Here is a 26,904-nt window from a genome sequence, read left to right on the forward strand (position 1 = left end):
TTCTTCTAATTTTATACTCGAACCTTGTACTGAACCGAGTATTTTCTAAACCCGATGCTTGGAATACATCTACTATTTCTCTTTTATTCTCCTGAAATACCTATAGAGTAAAGAAATAAAATTTATGAAAATATTTGTCGACGAATTTATGGCAACGAATATAGAAAATATAAAATGCTGACATTTTTATAGAAATATGATAAACAAGGTGCTACACTAGATTTTGACATTGGTACGTTTGTGTTTCGACAAAATTTTAGTCATTGCCTATTATTCGAATTTACTACTTTTAAAAATTTTATTTATTAATGCTTCAAACCAAATCGTTCATTTTGCAGATACAATATTGTTACACGTAGCTTAGATATTACATGGATTCTAAATTCTTAAGGACCATTGTTTAAGAAAATTATAAATTATTCTATCTACATGTTTAGTATACGTATAGTTCATGTAAATTTCTAACATTTTTGCAGGTATACAGTTTTGCAGAAGGACATAATCAATTTATTTTCTAATTATTAAAGCGATCATCTTGCAATGCCAGATGAATGTATCCGATCATATGATTTTACTTTACACTTTACACTTTTGTTATTCTCAGTACGATTTGAAATTTTATTATATGCATATCACTAAACAATATACAGTTATAAATACAAAATGTTCAAATCAATTTTCCTAAATTCGTACGTTGTAATTATAAACTATTACATTTTGTTGAATATTATATTTATTATTCAAGTAACCGGAAATTATTGTTCAGACTACGGATTTTTATGTAAAATAAAAATTTTCCACATGAATTACAAATAGATGTTGTACAGAAATTTTTTTCTACTCTTAATAATTTTAATAAGTAATTTCAATATGTAGCAATATACATTTCTGCTGTTTGGTATTTCGCTCAGTAACACTATATTTCGTTTGTAAATAAAGTCTCGTTTTTACATAAAATAATTCACTTTTAAATAAAGAAGGATGCTTCGAATTTTAAATAAAACATGGAAGTTTAATACTCTTAAATAAACATCAATAAATGTAATAAATTAAAACTTCCATTACTATCATTGTCTCACATCTGTTTTATATATTTGTTATAGTTTTAATGATGCGTCTTTAGTAAAGGCGAATTATTGTTATTGACTATCACTCAAATATTTTTTAACGTTTAAAACGGAAATTATTTCATTCAACTTATTAGTGATACAAGAAATGGAAATCATTTTTCACCTGACAGTACATTATCTGGAATTTTCAAGATCCATTAATATGTCGGCGTACATAACGCTTTAAAAATCATTTGTCGACTTTTATGTCGGTGTCGCAAGCGTCGTTATTCGGCGAAAACATGCAGAATACGAGTTTACTTGTTTATCACGTGGTTACACAATTTTTCACGACATTCTACTTTCATGCCTTTAAGTCTCATTAATCTTTTCATTTTTCGCAACGTATTAAAGAAACTGCTAAAAAGTAGACTCGTTTCCTATGGATCTCGATCATTTCGCATAATGATTACTTTCATCCATTGTTGCTTAACTTGCTGTTAATGGTGCCATAAACAGATATCTGTTAAGTTGAAAAGAGTACAAATTTTTTTTAGCAACGGTACACAGTTACAAATATTCCCGTAAGGTCTCGCTGTGATAAAGAGCATATCAATAGTTGAGACAAAGCGCACAAAATTAATCGATCAACTGCGAAAATATAAATTTCGGCTACTTGTTCATGTTGCTATATTTCCTTAGAAATAAAATAGGACTTAAGAAATTGAATGTGTATTAAGCAAATATTTCTAATGATTAACAAAAAACTATCGATATTGCTTATCATTGTTGGAACACGTTGGTGGAATTTGAAAAAAGTTTCTTTAGAGTGCGCTATCCTTTTGTCTTAGGGTTAAAGAAGACTTCGCGTGTTTGTTGAAAAAAAATTCAAACTTTAAGCTTAATTCCTAAAATGAGATTCTCGAAATCAGTGGCGCAAATATAGATAATATCTTCTACAATTTATACCCAATTTACTTTAATGATACAATTTTCCTTTTCGTCTAGTCCAGTGAAACACATTTAATTTCTGCAAACTATTTGTTCTGCTGATATTTTCATAATTAAATTGAGAAAATTGAATTGAGTTTATCATTCTTCAACGTTCTATATAATTCTACGTAAAAATATTTGGTTTTTCTCAATAGCTATAAATTGTGAAACTATAATTCAGGCCGCCACAAAAAAGAGTTGTCCAAATTACTGGTCCACTACGATGACACCAACACAGTCGTTTGGGTAAAAAGCAGAAGAAAAAAGAATACAAAATTATTCCTTAAGATTTTTATATTAAACTATGCACTTCAAATTTTTCGCTAATTTCTTTCTACAACAACTAAGCGGGATGAAACCATGAGTCTGTAGTACACCTGCAACCAACGAATTTCGATCATACTATAAACTAACCCGATCATGGTATAAACTATACCCAGACATCTTCCTAATATCACAGGACCACATCGAAGACACCAATCATCTAAAACAGTGTCGGTCTCGTTTGCCTCGATTGAGGCAAAACCGTCCCCACCATAGCGCGCCCACTGTCCTCTTCCAGTAAGCGTCGTTATTGTGAGGCAACGAAGATGCGAGATACCAACGAACGCGACGAAGGAGCGCGCTGCGAGAGAGTGGTTAGTGGGGGAAGCAAGCGTTTGAGGGGCCCCAACCGTGCCCAGCACTGATCTAAACGATACCAAACTTTACCGTACAATTTAATTGATTTAACTACATTAAAGAAAAAGAAGAATAAATTTCAAGAGGGCGCTATAAATGTTACACGTCAAGATGGATAAACGTAACCCCCCGAATAAAGTTATACGGCGCCCATACTTTTATTGCGAACATAAAACGAAGAACGGTGCTGTACGAAACTCATTTACGGGAAACTAGTCTGCGGTTCTATCATTCCACGATTTCGTTTATTTATCGGACATCCATTGGAATCGCATGTATCACGAGCGAGCACACGAGCAATCTGGCTGTTACCTACGCGTGGGCACTCGGGGTATTGTCGGGTGAGTCATCTCTCTTTTCCGTTGCTCGTGTATGTACCTCTCATCACCCCGTATGCAACGTGTGCAGTACAGCGCGGTTTGTTTTCTGGGTAAAAGTCGAAGCCGCGTGGTTCTTAAGAACAATGGAAACAAAAGTGGCACGCCGGCACGCGTGCTAGCACAAGGTAGCCATGGTCACGGCGGTCACGTTTCGCAGAATGTTGTGTCGTATAAGTATACCGGTGCCGCGTCCGCTATGTACACCTATACTCTGCATTCTGCCTTCTTCCCGTTGTTCTACCCTCGGGAACTATATACAGTAAGTAGCAAAACTGAACACACATACGACATTTTAACAAAAATAATTTTTTATTCAATATTTGTATGTAGAATACAAAAGAGACAAAATACTTGGTATTGTCTACAATCTTTTGGTTTTTCAAAACAAACTTAACATTTGTGATATTATTATTATTATTTCGCTTCATGCAATTTTTTTTTCGTGTAGTCGGTTTTGCACCGCACTAAGATTCTCGGGATTAGGAACTGTAAACACAGATTTTGTAAACAACTTGGTAGTCCATCACGGTCAATGCCACGACCAGGAGTGCATTAGTTATTAGTTTATCGTTGTCCATGCGTCAACACGCATCAATATAACATCATGAAGCAATTATCTAAAGATATGAAGAATAATATCATTTTCTAATTAAAATCGAGTTTATCAACGCGAGTAATTACTAGAAAATTTGTCGTCTATCGGGGAGTTGTCCATAAGATACGGAAAAAATACTGTAGTAAAGTCCCTGCATCTTTTGGAGGCCGTCCAAAATTATTATCTTGTCAGGAGAAGAGAAGATCGACGAGATACATTACTTGAGAAATTACAACGACGGCATCAATGGCTGCAAAGTTATTCGAAAGCGATGTTGGAAAGAAAATTAGTAGGTGGACGGCTCGAAGGGCATTAACAGAAGCCAATTTTACAGCAATTGAGAGGAAAAAAACCTGCTCTATCAAAAAAGAATGTCAAGGCCCGTCTGAATTTTGCAAGAAAATATTTAAGTTGGATTATAGAGCAATGGAAAAAAGTAATTTTTTCCGACGAATCTAAAATCAATCGATTTTCATCGGATGGACGTTCTTGGTGTTGGAAGAAGCAAGGCGAACCTCTTTTACAGCGTCATGTGAAGCAAACAATAAAATTTGGTGGTGGTTCACTTATGGTGTGGGGATGAATTACGTCGTACGGTGTAGGTTCACTACATCGAATAGAAGGTACGGTGAACCAGTACACGTATAAGGATATTTTAGAAAAAAATTTACTGGAAACAATTGAAAATATGCCGGTACCAGAGTGTGATGTATTCCAACAGGACAACGCTCCTGGGCATTGTGCGAAGAGCGTAAAGAATTGGCTGCAAACTCAACCATTTCAAACCATGGGATGGCCTGCTCAACGTCCAGACATAACCCCGATTGAAAATGTCTGGGCATACTTAAAGATGAAGTTACAGAATAAATATAGTGCTCCCACAACAACGATAACTGATTTGTGGCAAAGAGTGCAGGAACAGTGGTATTCTATTACATCAGAATATTGCGAAAATGTAGTATTAAGTATGCCTAAACGTATTCAGGCAATTACCAAGGTTAAAGGTTCATGGACAAAATATTAAGTGTACGAAAATCTGAAATGTTTACTCAAAATTAGTTGCGGTGCAAAACCGACTACACGAAAAAAAATTGTATGAAGCGAAATAATAATAATATCACAAATGTTAAGTTTGTTTTGAAAAGCCAAAAGATTGTAGATAATACCAAGTATTTTGTTTCGTTTGTATTCTACAGGCAAATATTGAATAAAAAATTATTTCTGTTAAAATGTCGTATGTGTGTTCAGTTTTGCTCCTTACTGTACACCGGTGTATGTAATTACTAGTCACCTCGGTCTGTTCACCGTATTTCGAGACTCTGGATGATCCGTCCGTGAAGAAAAGCGGAAATCAACTACTTCGTTTATTCGAGCTCCGCTTACAGTAGACCCCCATAACACGGCTCGTTTGACATGGATCCGCACAAAAACGGCGAAAAAGTTCGTATGACGCTACAATAGCAACCCGACAAACACGTATACGCTTAATTCTGTTTTTACACGGTTTTGATTCAACACTAAACCCACAAAAAAAAATTGGAAACAGTGGAGATTTTGAATAGTATCGAGTGGAGCATATTTTGGTGTTATTAGTTTTTTCGTGAGTGGACGCGTAACGGTCATACGAAGGTCAACTTCGTTTTCTTAAATGGAACGATGTATTTTTTAATACATCGATGGACGCAGCTCAACATTAGTAGTAAAAAGTATTAACCTACTAATGTCGAATTTAAATAATTGTAAGACACCGTTACTGTCATGTTAAGACGTTTGCTTTTATTTATTGCCGGAAAAGTTTAACGTAACAACCATGTTACATCATGGCACGATTGAAATCGACAGAGTAATTGTTGCTCTACTTTATTCAATGCATCGGCTGATGTTTTGCAACATACAGCGATTTTACGCTAACGTTTAATGTAGGGCAATAATTTATTTAGGGCTGTTTAAAGGAAACGAATAGCATACATATTTATTAGACTGTGGTCAGAATCTTCATCGCGAGTCTGACTCGACATTGTAGGGTAAGGGGATAATGCTTGTCATCATGCTCTGAAGCAAGTTAATAGTAAAAAAGGACTTTTGTAACAATGTTCGAGCACCTAAACGTCGAAGAACATATATGCCCGAGTGAATCGAATAATTCATCGATTATCTGAAGCCGATTTAAGGTAGCCGTTGACATACACAGTGCTGTCAGATTAAGACTTGTCTACAGAGTTGTTAGCGTAGAGTCTTTACGCTTCCCCTCCACCACCTCTAAAGATAAATATACATTAATTGTAAACAATTTTTGCGGTCCTAAATCTGTTTATATTGAATAGATTGTTAAAAATTGAATCACGTATACGAGTAAATACGTAATTTCATATACGTAAGTAGACAGCGGATTTTATGCATTTATAACGAAAATGAGTAGGTGTAATTTGAAATATGAAAAACATCAGAAGAATTTAAAAATACTGTTACATTATTTTCAATCTATTAAACATATTAAAAAAGACAATAAATTTTCATTTCACTACAGTTTGTTGCAAGTGAAGTAGAAAATTTTTATTTTGCATACAGATCCGCTGTCTATACATAAGGTAAAGAAAATGATACAGAATGGAAATATTTCAAATCAGAAGAAATATTTAGGATTTTGTTTTAGGAGAACTAGAACAAATTTTAACACATTTATATGTGTTATTTTTATACCTATTTATAAATTCTTTAATCAATGGATTGGTATTCTTTGGCAGATATTTTATAGAGGAAATATCTGCTATGTCGTTATTAGACTGAGGATTTTATGTATTTATGCCAAGAACAAGATGGTGCAATTTAAAACAGTGTAAGGATGTTGATATATTATTTTCAATTTATTAAAATCATTAAAGGAAAAAAGAGATTGTGCTCTGACTTCTGCTTCTTGCAATTGATCCAAACAATTTGTATTTTCATAAAAATTCGATCCGCAGTTTACTTATTATTACATGTTGTTTATAAATACAGATATCGATATTTGTTGATGAATTATCATCAATAAAATTTCAGCAAAAATTGGCCACCTTCATCAGTGGTTCCATGAAATGGAAAGTGAACTAACAATTTAATTAATGATTGCCAAAATCACTATTTGGTTGTGTTCTACGTTTTGAATTTTACTAGGAATGCGTCATAGTGAAACATCCGTAGTTCAATCGTGACAATTCACTTTACTTCCAGTTGTAACGACATCGACATAATGCCAGTCACTTTCTGTTGATGTTGTAAACTTATTGTTAACTGAATGTAAGTACAGTGAACTTCGATTGGCTTGCTGAGTTTGCTCGAACGTAAAAACGAACGGTTAAGCGTTCAGAGAATTACGCCTAACTTCCTATGGTCTGGATACGTAGTATAACAAGGTTGAACAAACCTCTAGCAGAAAAACGAATGTTTAGTCCTGGTTTTGCAAAACATGTTCCTATTAAATTGGCAAAAGGATAACATTGACTTATAATTGTAACGATATAAGATTACTTTTCATTATCTATTAACGAAGTAATACGAAATTTACCGAACAATAAAACAGAGGTGTAGATGGGAGTGGACATTATATAATTTACTAAATACGATAACTCGTTTAAACCGAAATTACTTTTCCTCCGACTCAACATAATAGTTTCCACAATACTATTATTTTGTAGTGAAAAAAGTATTTGAATAATAATATCAATACGGTACATAAAATAATTTTTAAGCATCGTTGTAAAACTAAAAATCTGAAAATATAGTAATTATATTATTATTCTAAATCTCATTTCCACTACAATGAAAACTAAATACTTTTATTTATATAACTATTTGACAAACACTTAACCCAGTGATAAACATTCTAAACAGGAAAAAACCAAAATATAAACTACTACACTTAATGTCTAGTGCAAACTTTTGAAATGTCTTAACGCGTTAGATGTTTTCTTAGATACGTTAGTAAGTTTCTCATTATTCTCTGGATAAAAATGTGCAGATTTTTCTATTTCACAAAAATAAATGTGACATTTATTGAAAATAGTATATTATATGTTAATACGTTCCAGGTGTTAGAGATTCAATAGAGTATTCAGGAAGAAAAGTAAAATAAACGAAACAAGCATTAAAAACCATAGTCCATAAATCGATCCAATTTCATTAAATCGTTTGACAGAATGTCATAAGCAACCTGCATCATAATTTCAAATTCAATTACATACAATAGAATGTTAGTTTGCAATTCTAGAAGATATTTCACCATCAGCGTAACCGAACCCAGTTTCGTCGTATCTTTCACTTTCTTTATGCTGTGAACATAATACGAGACACGATCTGTTTAATTTGACAACGCGGGTTACGCAACGTGCTGTCAGTGTAAGCCGTAAGCGACTGGTTAGTTGGCAACGAGTCCTTAGGGATCGATAGGAAACCCAAAAAGAGGAGTAGCCTTTCGATTAATTCGATTGGAAGCCCTAACGAAATACATGCCGGTTTATGCATGCGATAGATTATGATTCGTTATATTTGTGTTGTGCAGGTCGAGAACGTGAGCCTGTGCGTGGGGGCGCTCCGAGCCCTCGGGGCAGACGTGGGATCCGTGAATCCAGTGGAATTGGCGGCAGGATCAACCCTGTGGCCGGTTCTCGCCCTTCTTTTCGCCCTCTCACGATACAAGCAGAGAGCAAAACAACTCCAAGACATGCCTCGGTAAGTTGTTCATGCAGGTTTCCTCTTGTCGACTAGTGGAAAGGTAGAAAACTTTTGTACCGACCAGATTTTTTCTTATGGATAAGATAGAGTACCTTTACCGATTACTGGTAACATCATTTCTCTACAACTGAAGTCAAGTTAGATATCGCAGGTACTACTTTACCCTGCAAATCGTAACCGTTTGTGTTTAACCCTTTCGATGCTAATCGAAGTAAGGAAATACAGTGGAGTAAACAACTACTGTCCATATAATTTTTATCAGGGCACGAGATAAACCGCTATCTTTAGTTTTTAAAAAAATTCTGTTTGGACTTATCTATTGTCTTTTAACAAAATTACTGTTGCTATAGAATTTGCATCCAAAGTATCGTTTACCCTTGGGAACTTTCATTGAATAGATATTTTAGAAACTGTAAAATAAAAACTCTATAAAGACAGGTTCTTTTAGAACAGTTATTAAAAATGTTTCTATAATGTAAATTAGGAGGCCAAATTATTGTGTGCTAGATTTATTTGACAATATAATGCCATATAATTTTTTTAATTTATTGCATAAATAGTATGAAAATCATAAATAAATTTAAGATGAAAATTACAGTTACACTTACAAATTTTCTTGCGAATTTCTATTTGAATGCGAATTTCACTAAATTATACAATTTCAATGTTGTTAAATTTGACACACTTAAGTATACTATAAGATCTACAATTTATTCATGAATGAATAGCGTGTTCTTTGAAACCAATCAATAAAGTTTTCTAGTTGTGTCTTTAATTGATAGTTATTATCGATCCGTATGACTTTCTGAATATTTGAAAAATCAAATTTGTAATATTTAATCGAATGGTGATATAAATCGCGAAACCGAACAGTTTATGTTAGGGTTCGCTAATAACTAATTACTGACAATAGATACAATACAACTTGCAAGAAATTACAATTATAGTTACAGTGTTTTCACAATTGTCTCGATTACTTAGTTAAGTTAAAATTCATTTTTGTTGTTTCTTTTAATAGTTTGAAATTTGTCCGATGATGCTAATATGCACTTTCTAATTATCTTCTAAATAATTAAATTTTAAATAATTAAAACACATTTTATCAGAATATGCATTCAATTTTTGTGTTAAGCTCTACTTGTCCTCATGACATGTTTGTTTTCCATAAAACAAATTTTAGTTTCGATATCTTAGAAATGTAACTCATACCATTATTATTTTATTTCTGTATAAAATACAAAGTATAAAACTAATGGAAAAGTTTACTTTACATATTGGAAGAAGCAATTGAAAAATATATGGTGAACGTTTAAACTCTTACTTAATTAGATAAATTCATCCATTTTTTTAGGCTGTAAAATGTTATCATATATATTTTTAAACAAAAGATTAAAACCAATTTAGTAGTCGTATCAGAAGAACAAATCATACAACGAAAAAATAAGAAGAAAAAAATAAGGAATCACCTCCATTTAGGATTAAAATAATTTGTATGCTACTATATCTGTATATTTGGACTATACAAATTATACAGAATAATTTATATATTCTTTCGTCAGTATAATATTTGTGCACGCTATTTGTAATAGTGCATGACGATTACGCTTTCCAATGAAACCAATTTTTATTTAACACTAGAACTACGAGACCTGTCAAAATGGCGAGTTCCAAATTTTTTAATTTACAATTACTGAAATTGTAAAGATTTACTTGTGGGAAATTAATCAATAAATTTATTTCTGTAGGCTTATGTATATTATAGTATAAAATGCTAAAAATCTGAATAAACACGTTCCCGTTATTTTTATAAAGTAACGTAAAATACTCATCAGTCTAGTGTAACATCAAATTTTAGAACAAATTAACTGTCGTATGCAAATGTTATTATCTTTGAAGTTTCGGTCGGAGCGAAAGTTTGTAGGACTTTAAAATTCAAATTTAAAACTAAAATTAAAATATTTATTGATAGATTTATTCAATAACATATTGTCCATTCTGTTCTATTACTTTTTGCCATTTTTGACATAACTTATCACGTTATAGAATGAACCTCTTCATTTTAAAATCGCTACGAACTTTCGTTCGAACCCAGTACAAAAGCTAAAAGATTAATGCATAACGTCGACCCAGAACATCAATTATGTCATCGTCCGACAATCTCAACCCCATCAGAACTTTAAGTGCATTGACATCGTATCATCGCTCATTCGATTGATCTCTATCACGGTACAAGAATGCTGCGAGAAAGATAAAAATCTTCCCCCGAAAGCCCCTAAAGTCAAGGTAAACTCATTTAACTCGCAAACGTTTAGCTCGAGGGACAGGCGGCGCTCCGTTAACGAAGACCTATGTATCAGGATCCTCTCGATTTCGTCCCGGTTTTCGCAGACGTTGCTTTGATCGATACCTCTGCAATCGCCGCGGATAAATGTTCGCGTTATCCCCTCGTCTCGGTTTTGCAAAATTCCGAAGCACTTAGGTCTCCATGTGACACGTTCATTCTTCGCGAAGTTCGAATCGATACTCGCGACTCGTCCCGTCGGACAAACGAGCCGGCGGCGGCGTACTCATTAACGTCCGCGTTAATCAAGCTGTACCGCGGTCTCACACCGTTGAATTTCCGCGAAGATACCGTTGCACGGGCGAGTACAATTACGTGTGTATGTGTGTCGTTATATGCTAACCACGTGCCGGTGTTTCAAACATTTTAATTACTCCCACGCAATCCGCAGTTAATTGCTCTCGCGACTCGCGGACGCCAAGGAGCTCCACCGACTTAACGTTTTTCTTAATTCGCGTGCCCGCGATATGGCGACTGTCAAGGTCGTTATTTTTGAACGCTCGCGCTGCTGTTGCTGCTGCTGGCCCACGCGAAAAGGGTTCCGCGGAGGCCACTCCTGCTTCTCGCTGAATGAAAGAAGCGATATTAATCTTCGTTACTGTTGTACTTCGCCGATAACTTTTCGCAGAAGTGCTTAGCATTCCGGAGGAACAATTAAGAGTGTTGTAAGGCTATACCCAGCGTATCTGGAGTCGGCAGTTTGTATTTTAAAATCGTTCTGATGTTTCTCATTATCGGACGAGTTGGAGAGTGGTGGCCCATCTTTTTTAGAAATGTCAGTACGTCAGTACGATTTATTCAATACCCTAGAGTCAAAAAATACGTTCGTGAAAGCAGAGTTGGGCAAAATATTTATCTAAATAAAAATTTCGAATAACGAATAAAAGATAAAAATATTTTTATTCGTTATTCGAAGGTTCGAATAAAAAAAGTATCTTTATCCGACGAGTATCGGATAAATACTTTTATTCGACGAGAATTTATCCGACGAATAAAGATAATTTTTTTATTCGAAGCGGATTTATTCGAACTTCGAATAATTTTTTCATCTTTTATCTGTATCTTTTATTCGAAGGCTTCGAATAAATCTTCGAATAACTTTTGCCGAGCGCCGAGCATCAAAGACCCAGCGACGACGGACGACATACAATGTAAGCGGATGGAGAATCGCGCACGAATGAAAGTTTAAACTTTTAGATTTTTCAATATATCCTCATCAAATTGTGACGAGCGAATGGAGGGGATTTTCCTGATGAAAATGTGGTCAAATTCGAGTGTAATCGAACAAGTTTCACTGATACGTAATGTTACGATAAAAATTACAGTCTCATTAAAGACAGTCCAAATGATGTCGTGTTTGGACTCATTTCGGTCGGAACAAGCTCTACAACTTGTTCGTCTTAACAATATTGTTCTGATTAAAAACATACAAGCATAAATTGCCAATAATGCACCATTCTCCCTCTGCTTACATTGTAGTCTGTTGGTCGGTCGCTGGTCTTTGAAGTTCCGAGCTCGCAGAGCGCGCGATATCGGTGTGAAACAACTACCAATCCAATTGCAAAACTTCATTGTTTTTCATGATTTTTTTATGGGACTTGCGCCAACTAATTCGTGGCATTCTTCTGATTAAAATGACACTAAACACGGTACAAATTGGACTGTATTTAGCATTTTTATCCGTAGATTTATTCGAAGGCTTCGAATAAATCTTCGGATAACTTTTGCCAGCTCGACGAATAAACGGCGACGACGGCCGACGAGGACCGACGAGCGCCGAACGTCGAAGACCCAGCGACTGCCAAACGGCACACAATGTAAGCAGACGGAGAATCGGTTCAGGCGGTCAGACAGTTTAAAAGTTTAAACTTTCATTCGTGCGCGATTCTCCATCCGCTTACATTGTATGTCGTCTGTCGTCGCTGGGTCTTTGATGCTCGGCGCTTGGCAAAAGTTATTCGAAGATTTATTCGAAGCCTTCGAATAAAAGATACAGATAAAAGATGAAAAAATTATTCGAAGTTCGAATAAATTCGCTTCGAATAAAAAAAATTATCTTTATTCGTCGGATAAAAGTATTTATCCGATACTCGGCGGATAAAGATACTTTTTTTATTCGAACCTTCGAATAACGAATAAAGACAAAGTATCTTTTATTCGAATCGTTATTTAAATAATTTTTTATCTAAATAATGCCCAACTCTGCGTGAAAGTGCATGTACAGTCAGTCACATAATTGATGGCACATACTTTCAATCAGAATAACCGTTTTATAAATGGACCAAACGACTTTAGTTTTTATGGCAAACTAGATGGATTACTTTACTAAATAGAAAAATTCCGTTTAATCTGAATTACGCAAAAAATAGTGAAAGTTGCTTTTCACTACTTCCTTATTTGGGCTTGTAACGAAAATTTAAAAAAACTATATAGATTCGGTTGAATTATAACTGGTTGATAATTCATTTATGAGATGTGAAAAATTGTGAAAATGGTGAAACGGCAAAAATACTCGTAAAACAATTGACCAATTTGGATGAAATTTTCAGCATTTTCACATTTTCATTTTCATCGTGTAAAAATGTCTTCAGAGGAAAATGAGCACTACTTTGCAAAAGTAGAGGCTCGAAGCTTTAAAATGAGTCCAGGTTTATGGTTTTACTATAATATTTGTTTTTACGAAATTATCTCAACTTAAATATCAACAAATTTCGGATATGTAGTGTATAAATACTTCTTGGATCCACTATAGATATACTTAAAATTATAATACCAAGATAAAATTTAAAAAAAATACTAATATACAATACTTTCACAAAGGAAAGAAATTGTATTTTATGCGTGATGTCATCTAATCGAGAGTACCTACTCTATTATGTTTAGGACTGTTGGAATTTTTAGAACGTCTTGTTGCTTTCGGAGTTTGATATCCGTTCAACATGAGGTTCTCATCTTTGATACATATTCGTAATTCAATGATCTTAAGGGATGTTGCCATCATAAAACTTTGCCTCCCACATTTTTTAATTTGCAGAACTCGATAACGTACTGGGAGGAAAAGATTTTAAAAAGGAATTTGTTTATAACGTATACGAAGATAAAGTTATCTCACCCGGGACTGATATGTATACTGTACTGTTGTAGCAAAAATATATGTATAGGTGCATCACGCATGTAATTTCGATTCAGGTATTTGCATATTAACAGGGGCATTAACTAATATGTAGGCAGAAATTGTTATGAAACGCATATAAATAGAGCATCGAAAAATATTGAATACATGCTTTTTCCATATTTACACGGTTTCATGTTTGTACCATAAAAATAACTATACGAGAAGATGGAAAATATATTTTATGATACCTATATGTACATTATCACATTAAACAAGACAGGAGAAAACGACATATGCAAAAATTGCTTACATTTTTGTGAAAAATGAAGAGTTCTGAATTAAATGGAGGGTGCAATAATGTTTTTAAAACCAAGTAATATTTTGTTAGAATATTCGATAATGAAGAATACATATTAAACTAATCAACATATTTTCTTTTAATGTTTGCTAAATTATTTACAACATGCAAACGTTGAGTATTATACTATTATTGGGTTTTGTGACAAACAGATTTGATGATTGAGGATGGTACTTTTAAATATGTTATATTATGTCAACAAAAGTCTAAATATATGCTCTCCTTTTATATGTCTAAATATGTAAACCAGAATTTATCTCTGGACAATACAATTTTCTTCAATTATTTCTCCAATACACAACTGACAGTTGTCACACAAAAATAAATATTCCTAACTTATTTACAAGTCTGTTTCGAAATTCTATTTATTTCTGTTCGCGTTGAATAAATTGTACACTTATTCTCAAACATACGACTAGTAAGATTTTGCGAAATTCGTGTTTCGTTAAATAATTACTATGGAATAATTGCAGTTACGAAATATCGATTATAGCATATACATTTTTAATCATACAAGTTTATTTTCATACACATTCACAGCTTTCTACTTGAAATATTGACATGATTTAAATAAAATTGGAGTAGGAAATGTAATTCACATTGTACACATGTTTAGTCGTTATTTTAATCATTAAATAAAAGGGTGGCATAAAAGCATGAGCAATTATAAGATTGTGGATTTAATGTATTTTTATAATTAATTCGAAATCCTTAAAAAATAGGTAAATGCTGTAACTCACGATTTTGTAAAATAGTGTACAAAATATGTACATATATTTGTATAGTATTATATAGTATAATATAGTAGTACATAGCTGTACGTGTTGTATAGTATAGCTATAGTACGTTATTCTGTACAACCGAAAATAACAGTTTTATTGTGCGTACCTAAACGAAAAGTAGGGTTTAAAGTTTTATTTCAAAAGCTTCTCTTTTTCGGTTTACGACTGGTGTTCTGGAACTACATACTGTTATACATGTTTTCGCCAACTTTATATTACCTAGTTTGATTGTAGGAGTTCGAAACGCATTAAAAGAAAAGTTTCAGCGCAGTCTCAGTTTAGCTATAAAAAAGTAGTATTGTATAAAAATCTGCATATAATCATAACACTTCTTAAACGATGCTTAATTATCAAATGTTCTGGTCAGACAACAAAATATGTTTAATAGAAATTAGTAAGAGAGGAATATAAAAACAATATTATACATATGTATGTATATATATAATCTTAATATCTTCCGATTTAATAGTAATTATTTAAATGTTATATTAAAGATCTTTTTAACCTTTTCGCTCTATCAAGATTATTTTACCTGAAATACGTAGGTATGTAACTTGTGAGACTTTTATAGAAATATAGAAATAAATTTAATGCGACATCATTCTGCAGATACACCTCATTATAAATTATTACTATTCGTGATTTGAATTGGAATTTTCGCTCACTTTCACCATGAAAATATGAATACAATTATTACGTACCTACCAAGTTGTTACACCACGACAAAAAATTTAAAAAATAAAAAAAATAAAAATTTTTTATTTTAAAAATTGATTGAATTATCAACGAGTTTCCTTTCACAACTGTTGTAAGTAAAGTAAAGTAGAGTCGATTCCTCTTTTTTGAAATGTAAAGACTGAACTTATTTGTTGTGTAGTATTCGAACTATTAACGTACTCGATTCAAGTCTTTTAATTACGTGCCTGTAGGCAAGAATCAGCTTATCAGTGACGAAGAGCATGTGTGGCGGTGAGATCTAGCAAGAGTATCATTTACCAGAACACAGAGAGGGAGGGGGAGGGAGGAGAGAGAGAGAGAGATCCAAGAAAATAACTATACTTGTTCCATCAAGAATACATTCAGCGATCAATGTACATACAGCGTGTGCCTGTCTACAAAGCATCAGTGTTATGTCTACCTCGCGGCATTTGTTTGTCATTGCGCTTAATGCACCGCACCATTGAGCCTATAGTACACGGTTTACACGTTTCTCGCATTTCAAAAATGTACATATTGTCTGAAGTGTTGAAAGAATTCGGAAATTGCGCTAGAACATTTTTATCCTTGTAATAATTAATGACTGCAGATTTTATGCGTTCAATAAAACTGTAAAAATATTAAAAATTATGGATAAAATAGATGTCTATATATCTTTTGTATCTTGCAATTAATACAGACAATTTTTATTTTACATAAAAATATTGGTTGATGCAGTCAGCTTCCAAAATAAATAGACGACACTACAATGGCTGCACTGTTTTGTCGTACTATATAGTCTTCTCACGATTCTTGGAAAATTAATTAAAATACTTTCAGATATACAGGACGTGTCTAGTAACTGGGCTGAATTATAAGTCGGTTGTTATCGAAGATAGAAAAGAATTGTAAAGGTGTGTAGGAAGTTTATCATAATTTAAGAAGCTTTATACAGGGTGTTAAAAAAACCATTCAATATTTATATGGTATATAGGATACACTGTACTGAGTAAAAAAGCTTTAGTAAACATAGGTCGAAAGGTCAACCGTTTTTGAGATATAAACATTTTTGCTTGCTAACTTCATGATTCATTTACTACTGGTCTTTTGATTTTTACAGAAGATTTTCCACGTGTCTTTCTTCCTTCGATAAATAACTGACTGATTCCGGATGAAATCTACTGTCGGCACTTCAGTAAGAACATTCTGAACGCGGTTTGTAAACACTAAAATAAAAAATAATACTAGCAAACAAAAATGTTTATATCTCAGAAACGGTTGACCTTCCGACCTATATATAGGTCCTATATACCATATAAATATTGAATGGTTTTTTTTAACACCCTGTATAATGTGCTTTTTATGGAAATGCTTCGTTCAATGAAAAAATGCGAAAGCAGCTCTGTTTTTAAACATATTTTGTTGTATATTCTATTTCATTAAAAAAGGTTTGGAAATCTCATAAACTTATATAAAATATTTTGATTGTATATCTCTAATAAATAATATCTTATTTGGTTAATATCCTTTGATTAACGAACAGATTATTAGAAACATTTTTATCTGAAATGAAGAATTTTATTACTTCTAAATACATTAACCATGCTAGTAATGATTGCAATAAAATAAACACACTCTTAGATCTCTTTAATTTAGTACTTATTGCCTATATTTTTTCCATATTGGCATTGGAAGAAGACAGCTTCAATATTAAAATTGTATTTATTTATTAACAGCAGGAATAGTTAGGAACTAAATTTTATTTTTAATTGCTTTTTGTTGGTTTACTCAAATTACCCAAAACTGGAACTGCCTCTGTATTGTGGCAGCCCCTTCAATTCGAAACTGTTTTAGAAACCAACAGAGGAGGCTGTACTAAAAATATTTAACCACTATGTTAATATAGTAGCATATAGGTCCAATTTGTTATAAAAATACGTTTTTATAGTGAGAAAGGATATCAATCAAACAAAGTGAAAAATGTGTCCAGGAGGGAAACGCGTGGCGAGCGAAATTCAAGGTTCGCCATTTAATGAAACGTGTAAAGACTCTTCGTCGGAATGGAGAAACGTAAACCGTCGGGACCCTCAGGAACGGTCGACATTAACATATTAACAATGCTCCATTATGCTCACGACTGAGGATAGACCGTGGCCCGTAGTGTTGCGCTCGCCACACAATATAACCGCACGCATACACCGAAACGTCCCCCCGCAACACAAACAAATCAGCGTGGGTGTATTATGGCTCTGGATCGTATAACGAGAATGTATAACGGGTGATACGAAAATTTTAACCACTCCTTTTAACGCTTCAGGTGAATACACTCATTTGGAAGCCCGAGTGCATTTTACGATATTTTGTTAAAATAAAGTAATTTTGGTTAAACAAAAAAATATAAACAACCCAATTCCATATTTTTTTAAGAAATTGAAAATTATACCAAATAATAGTAGCAAAAATAACAACCGTGTGGACCTGTAAGTCCTTAGTGTATAACATGTAACGCAATTAGAACCAAACGAGAAATGTAGATGTAAATGTAAATACAGTTAGTCGGTCATGACCTTAGATGTTAATGCAACTTAAAAAAAATGATTAAATTCGTCCAGAAGAAATGTTTTGCTCGTCAAATAGTGCTGGTCCGAAATTAAAAAATAAGATATTGTTATAGTCACGAAGGTTGTTACTAAAACTTGAACTAGAAATTAAAGGCTCATGCAAGAAAAAATTTTTCTGAGAAAAAGTTCGATTTGTTGTGAATCATTTTTGTATCAACTTCTCGGTGGATCATTATATTCTGGTAATTCAAATATTTTACTATATTTTACTATAAATATTTTACTATAATTTTACTATAATTACATCGAAAAACGATGTAGAATAACTGCATTTTGACTATAAATACTTTTTTCTTTAGTTATGTAAATGAAAATGTGTCACGCATAATACGATTTGTTTGGTATTCAGAATATATTTATATTGCTCCACGTTTAAAGCTTTCCTTACGTTGTTTTCTTTTATTTGAAAATAACCAAATTTAAGATTCATGAGCTTGCTAAAGAAGGAACAGACTGTCGTACCTTGGTAAACATGGCTTGGTCCAGAAATAAAATTGTTAGCCATCTGTTACTAGATGAACAGCTACAGCACAATAGGTTGAGTTCAACATAGTCCTATAAATTTTTTATGGAAGTGTATCTAAGACCTAATTTGTAAATCTTTATTATTTATTTCTTGTGCTATAAAGTCAACTGATAAAATGTAAGAACATTAAGAATGACAAAAACCATACCATTTCAACATTTTATTTTATTTTATAATTACGTAATAATTACATAAGTTTTTTATTTTGTTGTTATATTTGAAATAATTATTTGAGATAATTGTGAAATTGTTACTGTGAAATTGTATACTAACATCCTTTCTTTTGACAAATTTAAATATAAAAAGATAACGAAATAATACGTTATTTGAAAATTCCTATTATTTCCAATGAATCAATAGTATTTTCATTTTCAAATAACAGTATTAAAAATAACGGTGCAAAATAAGTTATTTCAAATATTTATTTCTTATTTTCATTTCAAATCAAAATCCAGGTTTGATCTGTAGGAATTTTGAAGATAGAATTACTGGCCAATTCTAACATTATTATACAGTATAAGACATTAATATTTAATAGAAGTATGTATTTCATTTTATACTGTATTAAGCATATCTGAAAACGTTATAATGTTGTAATGTAAGAAAAAGTACATGTTCCATTGCATTTAAAAAAAAGATAAAGTTGAACTTGAAGCCCACCACCATTGTGTACATATTTAGAAAAGCAGAAAAAAAGAAAAAATTTTTTTTATTAAATAAGTTTTATAAGGAAATCATATAAACTCAGATCTTTAATAACTTAAACAATATTTAAGTCTCCCCAGATAACTCAGATACATCCGAATACGTACGCGTGATTATAACGTAAAGTCCAACTTTTATATTTGAGAATATTTATAAAAGTAAAGTGTAATGAACTAGAATTTTATTTCCTGTATTATAATACAATAAGTCACATGTTGCGTGAAAGAGCGAGCTTCTTTAAATATTTTTTTTATTCGTTTTGTAAAAATGTAATGCCTGCAGATTATTTATTAATAGACTGTGGAGTTTATGTATTCATGACAACAATTAGTAGATGCAATAAAAAACAGTAAAAATATCAGAAGAATCTAAAAATATTGTTACATTGTTTTCAATCTATCAAAATTGTTAAGATGGAAAATAAATCTTTATTTAACTTCTGTTTGTTGAAATCGACTAGAACATTTTTAGTTTGTATAAAAATCGGCAATCTGTTTATTAATGTATTTATATTCAATTAGGAATTTATGTATTGTATCGACTCGTTCTTTAATTTTCGCTTGGTCACAAACTCTAACAAGAGTATCATTCAGTGAGAGCCATTGTGTCAGGTCCAATGATACGGTCCGGTTCGTTGGCGTTTTGTCCACCTAAGGATGATAAGAAATGTTGCAATCCTTTGTATTAAACAATACGCTGTTATTTTCATTATCTTTATGAGGCTTGAGCCATGCAAATTGAATTATCTCTGTATTCGAAAAAGTTCTTTGAAATACAACATTGTGTACAAACTCTTCCGTATAATAGACAATTATGTATGTAGTTTTATGTAGAATCACATATTATTATATATAATCACATGATTTGAAATAAATAAATAAATATAAACGAATAATTATGTATGCAAATAGTTTGCTTTATGTGAATAGAATTACGTAAATAAAACAAAACTGTTGTGGATATACTAAACTGATTTATTTATAATAAGATAATTACATACGTTTGTTTACTTATTACTCTGTAAACTAAATCTTCGTATAATCCCATTATAACTATGGAAAACGATAGTTTCAAATGTTACAATTGTTAGATTCTTTTTAGTAATATGAATTTACATAGTGTGTATCAGATAAGTTGGATACACGTTCTATAATATAATATTTTAACTCTTTGCAACCGAGAACTTTCTGAATTATATTTTTAAATGGGTTCAGTAGATCCATTTTCTCTATAAAACCAAATTACGTACTGAAAAACTTATAAAAGTTGAATTAACAGAAAGAGTTGATTGTCACGAAAATTGATTAGAAATAATTACATAGGTATGAGATGCATGTAATCGATTAGCAAATTTTATTAAAAATTTTAATTTTTTAACACTCACTTTAAATTATTATCTATTTATGTTAAGTTATGAATATGATATGAATATGAATGCTGTGAGCCCTTCAATGGTTAAATAATTATGCCCACTAGATGCTATTGCGTCTACACCAAGTACAGACCTGTAAAATGCAAGGAAACTTTTTAATTAACAAATTCTGAAATAAATTGTTCCTAATTTCCCACAAAATAAACTATAAAATACAGATCTATTGTCGGCGTTAATCTCTGCCGAATAACCGACTCCGAAAATAACTGTTTAAAACTGTGTATAGAAAGTTCTGATTAAATCCAACTATTTCGAACTACTAAATTCCAACTTCTAGTTCCAATTCTTTTTCGTATACGGTTCCTATTTTTGTATCTATATTGGTTTCGTAATCAATATTTTTCCCCGGTTCTATATCGGTTCGAAAACAATTGTGGAATCGATTTTGTTTATTTTCTGCTTTGAAATTTAGTTCGAACTCTCACCGCTCGTTAATAAAGCCAGACATCATAATCGAATCTCTATTGATTGGTTTGATTACACAAAAAGCACAAGAAAATATTTAATTTTCTTTTAAATTTTATTATATTGAACTTTTATATTGTATCTTGTATCACGAATATTATGAAAATTATGTATATATCTGATTCATTTCAATCAAGGATCAAAATAAACTTGTTTCGTTTTTGAAGAAATTCTGTTTGAATTATATGCTTCATTTAAAATAATGTTACTTTGGAATTTTTGTAGAAATCGAAGTTTTTTAAAAATCGTTCTCGTGAAACAGATATTTTAGGGCCTGTATACTGCACATTCCATGAAAACAAATTATTTTTAAATGTTTTGCTTAAAAAGGCTCTATGAGCGAAATATAAACAAGGTCGAAGTACAAGTTATCTATGTAAATATTACATAGATAACTAACATATTCAGAATACCGATTCAACTGAATTATTTAAGATTTAACATTTAACAATATTTGTTACCATTTGAACCATTTTAACCATTTGTACAATTTTAACGGTAGAACTACGGGACCTGTCAAACTGACAGAATCCGTAATTTCATGGAACATATGTTATAATAAAAATCGCAAGAAAATTTAATTTAATATGTTCCCATTTTTATATTATGTTAGATTATTAACTTAAAATAGTGACTTTTAATGCTCCGTAAAATCTAGCGTTAATAAGAACATCTATCCCTGTCGCAGACATAGTTTTATTTCTACACTTAATAATATTTATTGAAACTAAAACTTTACTTTCAAGGAACCTTCTTTATTATTCCTACCTCTAACGAAAAATATGATGCGAGGACATTTTTTTAAAAAAGTCGAATGGTTTACGTTTCAACCATCGGATAGCAAGAATTGGGTCCACTTGGACCCAGAGTTACGGGTCATTCCATCTAAATTCGAAGTTTTGAATAGCCAGTTCGAATCGTCGACTATTTATATTCGCTCTAATAAGAAGATCGACATTGATCTCGAAGAAGTAGGTTCAAAAATACATAAAAAAATGAATGGACCTAGCCAGTGGCTATCACGAAACCGTTAAAAGCATCAAAAAGTGCCACAACCTTTTCTGTCTTTGATCATAACAGTTTGCAAGCATCATATAAAACACGTAAAATTCCTCATGACAGTCGGCACCGTTGAGCATACGCATAAACCCGACCACGAAGACAGTAAGAACACCGTTTGGCGTTTACGTGCACTATTCAACATAGCCAGTGGAACTCATTAGCGTCTCTTCCAACTACCGGTCAATCGTACCTTTCCCAATCACCCCATAGAAAGCTGTTCGCGGGCCTAGCCTACCTAGAATTTCTACACACGTTTAGCTGGAAGCAGAAGAGAAGAGACACACGCCACGAAACATTCTCTTCTCTCCTCTTCTCTCTCTCTCTCTTTCTCTCTTTTCGTGTAGAAAACCCATGCCATGCCGCGCGCGCGCAGCGTATTGTTGCATCTCGGCACAATACTGCGCGCGTGCACGAGGAATGCACGCATTACCATAAAAATGATTTAAAAATCCACGCGAGCGGAAAGATCGCGCTGGATTCGACGGCTACGGGGGAAGGCGAGCTTTGCGATTGGCGGAAGCGACAGAAGCGACGGTGGGGGAAGCCCGCGGAGTCTGTGGGCTTGATCGCGAATGTGTGATGCGGCGGTGGGGCGAAGACGGAGAATTGCACGGAGAGGGGCGGTTAGGATAGCGATCGGGGGAGTCCTGTAGCGTAGGGATGAAAGGAGAAAGGACGAACGGTAGTGAACGCTATTGGGAGATTTGGTAGCGAGGAACGAGGAAGAGTCCATGAGGGTGACCGTGAACAGGACGAGGAGGGAGGGGTGGGCTTGGGGTTCGATGGTTAGGGGAACCGGGAGACAGGTAAAAGGAAGATAGAATTAGAGAGAGAGAGAGAGAGAGAGAGAGAGAGAACGCGAGAGAATATTGCGAAGAAGAAATGAAACGTACGGGAGTCCCTGGCGAAGGGAACGGAGGGTACACTGCATCTGCATGGGTGTCCAGGAGGGAAAGGGACAAGGAGAGAAGAGGGAGCGCGTAGGGTGACAAGGAGCAACGGAGAAAGGGATGGGACGAGATTGGGTGTGTGAATGGTGGGGGGCGAGGGTGAGAGAGGGAGAGAGCGAAAGAGAAGCCACGTGCTATGGCTATGGGAACGGGAATGGATCTCTCTCGGCAGGCCTCAGTTCGAAACGGGCCATCAGCGATGCCTACACACCATGGCCATACAATGACCGTGGAATCGCTTGCCATAAGGCATCGTCGCGTCGGTGGACGTGCAGTGTTGTGAGAAGATTTTTGTTTAACCAGGACCGCCCGAATTCGCCGGTGTGTGTGTGTGTGTGTGTGCGTGCTTGTTCCCCGAGGAGCGCGCGGATTCAAAACTGTGACCCTCCCCGCCCCCCGCCCCCGGACCCAGGAAAAGAAAGAGATATGCTCTCTTTGAAAACGATTCGCGATCCGTGCCGAGTCTTGCCGAGAATCCTACCGAGGATCTTGCGTGGACACGCGCGAAGATTCGATTCCCATGGTTCGATCGAGACGGTGCAACTTCGATCTCGGCGATCGATTCGTGACAAGTGACACGCCAACGCTTCGAACACGCGGAACCTCTCCATGACGTTCCCTTGCTCCGTCAAGAATGGGATTGTAATTGATCATAAGCGAAACAGGCGACGACCGTTCGCGTAGTTTCCATGCAATTAAACGAGTCCCGTAAAGAGAAAATCATATCGCCGTAATTTTCTAAGCTCCGAATAACGCTTCAAGGATAAGCTGTACATAGATATGTAATTTTTTCTACCTACGAGTATGCAACGTATCATATCACGAATAGCTGTGAGCGAATGAATGACAGGACCTCGTTTGGGTCCTAGTTTTTGTTTGCACATGTCTGTCGATCGGAGCTGAATTTTTCGGACGGAGACCAAAAAAAAAAAAAACAAGGAGCGTTCATCGTTTGACGGGGTTAGAACGTTGACGAGGCTCGAGGATATTTGTTTATTTACACGTGCGAGCGCATCGCGCCGACCGGTTGATTCACCGGGACACATTTGACCGTCAGAGAAGTGTCAGTGCACGGGAGAAGTGGTACTATTTTCGGGCCGCGCGGGGGATAACGAGAGAGAAAGAGAGAGAGACAGAGAGAGAGAGAGAGAGTTTCGGAGCCAGGCGACGAAATTACTGCAAAATGGGAAACAGCGGAAGCAGCGGCGGGGCGAGCAGAAAGGCGCGCAGCCTGCCGAATTCGCCGGAAGCGCACAGGTATATCGTTGCACACATGATTCAATTTCAGGATCAACCGTTTTGCGACCGCTTCGCGCGATTCGTAAGCAAACCGGTTATTTCGATCGGGGATCTTTGACCTTAGCCGTGTGTGCACATTATTCCGCACTTTTCTTCCCGGTGAATTGGCACCGTTTGCACATAGTAAATGCGGTTACAATTAAATAACTTCGTAGGGAAATGCCCGGTTGTCCTGTTAACGGTTGTATTATACCCTGTGATGGTGAAATTTCAACAGACCAACTGGAACGGTTCATTTGACTTGAACCTCGGTCGGCCGACATTTTTTCACAACTATGCAATTGATTACGCTTGGGGCCGTTCACAGCCATAGTTATCATTAGACTGCGGACCTTTAGGCAAAACAAAAATTTTCCGAGTCAACTGTAAGGCACGGAATTGAAATAGAAATGTACAGCGCAACCTGGATTATCCGAACTTCCAATATATCTGATCTCTCTAACACCATAAGCCGCTTCAAAGTTAAATAACTCGATCCAAGATAATCCATATACAACACTATATATTTCAGAATTGAATAAAGACTGAATCTAGCACTTTAACTATTATGTTGATTCGGATAATCTAGGTTTTACAGTATTTCTTCTTTTACTAATTTTAATTTGTCTAATAATAATAATTCTTACATTCTTTTAGCGCCTATACAGTTTTTTATTTGACTTATTCATTTTTGTCGGAAATGCATAAAATCCGCAGTCTAGTTATTATTCTGTTTAACATAACTTTGAAGGTGCTTTGTACAGAATCATTAGTACACTGTGGATTTTATTGCATTTATAGAAAAAATGGGTGAGTGCAATATCAAACAGTGGAAAGATTGAATGAATTTAAGAATATTAATACTTTTGTTACGACTTAATAAAACCACTGAAGAGAGAAATAAATTCCTATTTGGTTCCTACGTCTTGCAATTAATGCAAACAATTTTTACTTTGCATAAAGATTCGCAGATTATAGCTCTGGGTCAAAATGGACCTGGACACTATCGGGGAGTTAACTTTGGAGCCACAGAAAAGTTAAACAACAAGGAAGAATATAAGCGAGTACATGTGTACACGAAAAAGTAAATTAATGGTGCAGAATAAAATTTGTTCGTACAGGGTTTCTCTTTCGTGTGAGTAAATCGATATTGAAAATTCATTGAGCATGTCTGTCGCCAGATCAGTTCATATTAGCTTACGCTAAAGTTTCTAAACGTTGACAGTAGTGTGATACTGTCCCCTTTCCACAACAAGTTGGTATAAATCGTTACTTAGGCGACAAGGAGAATAACAGGAAATAGATAATACAATACTATCGTGGGTATAAATTACACACAGAAATAGTGATTAGAATACTTAGTATTTGGTATAATTATATATAATTACTATTAGATAATACATATATACAGTCTATATGAGAAATTAAAAATTTTTCCAAAAAATATTTTCGCATAAGCAAAATTTCTCTATATTTTCGGGTTATTTTTATGCAGCATCACCTTTATATTGCATTATGGCTTTATCAGTACATATTCTGCACATTGAAATATGTTAGAAAATTTCTCTGAATAATTATAAGATTACTGGCCTTAGATATAGGTCTTATATATTTACCTGGCCTTAGATACTGACATTAAGATGGCTACTGGAACAATTACTCTACTGAAAAAAGCAAGTACGAATTATTTTGCAAAAAGTGATACCTATACTTCAACAACAATTCCCTTGCCGGTGGTCAAATATAAAATTGGATATAAGTCGGTGATGAAAAATGTCTGAAAAATCGTATTCGAATTTCGATAAGGGGGCGCAAGCAAAGATGAAGGCAGCTCAGGAGTGGGAATTATGTAGCGTGTATAATTACACAGCACAGGCGAATAAGACGTGCTTGGTGACGATCTATATTGAGAAAGGAAAAATTCAAAACCAGATCCACACTTCGCGTCCCGACTGCCCATCGCCACGGGGCCCCGAAGACCGGTTAGACCTTGACTGCAGGTCGCACCTCGACACCTTCTGCGATGGTACCTCCGACGCGATCACGCGATTCGATCGAAACACATGCTATATCGCGCGTCTTTCGATTTCGTCGATTGATGGTGTCGACGTGCAAGCGAAAAACTCTGTTACGGCCGTTAGCTACTCGACAACATCAGATTTTGA

General features: G+C 34.2%; 1 protein-coding gene across 7 annotated transcripts in view; it reads left to right on the forward strand.

Annotated features, from left to right (window-relative positions):
- The window catches only part of Sick (sickie), a 504,036-nt gene that overhangs the window by 194,868 nt on the left and 282,264 nt on the right, over nucleotides 1–26,904 (forward strand). For all 7 annotated transcript variants that reach the window (XM_076804259.1, XM_076804253.1, XM_076804267.1 and 4 more), the window contains one exon: nucleotides 8,236–8,405. In XM_076804259.1, coding sequence (XP_076660374.1) covers nucleotides 8,236–8,405 — 170 coding nt within the window. The remainder of the gene's footprint in view (nucleotides 1–8,235; nucleotides 8,406–26,904) is intronic.

This window comes from Halictus rubicundus, chromosome 2 (genome assembly GCF_050948215.1).
Source record: "Halictus rubicundus isolate RS-2024b chromosome 2, iyHalRubi1_principal, whole genome shotgun sequence".
Taxonomy (NCBI): domain Eukaryota; kingdom Metazoa; phylum Arthropoda; class Insecta; order Hymenoptera; family Halictidae; genus Halictus; species Halictus rubicundus.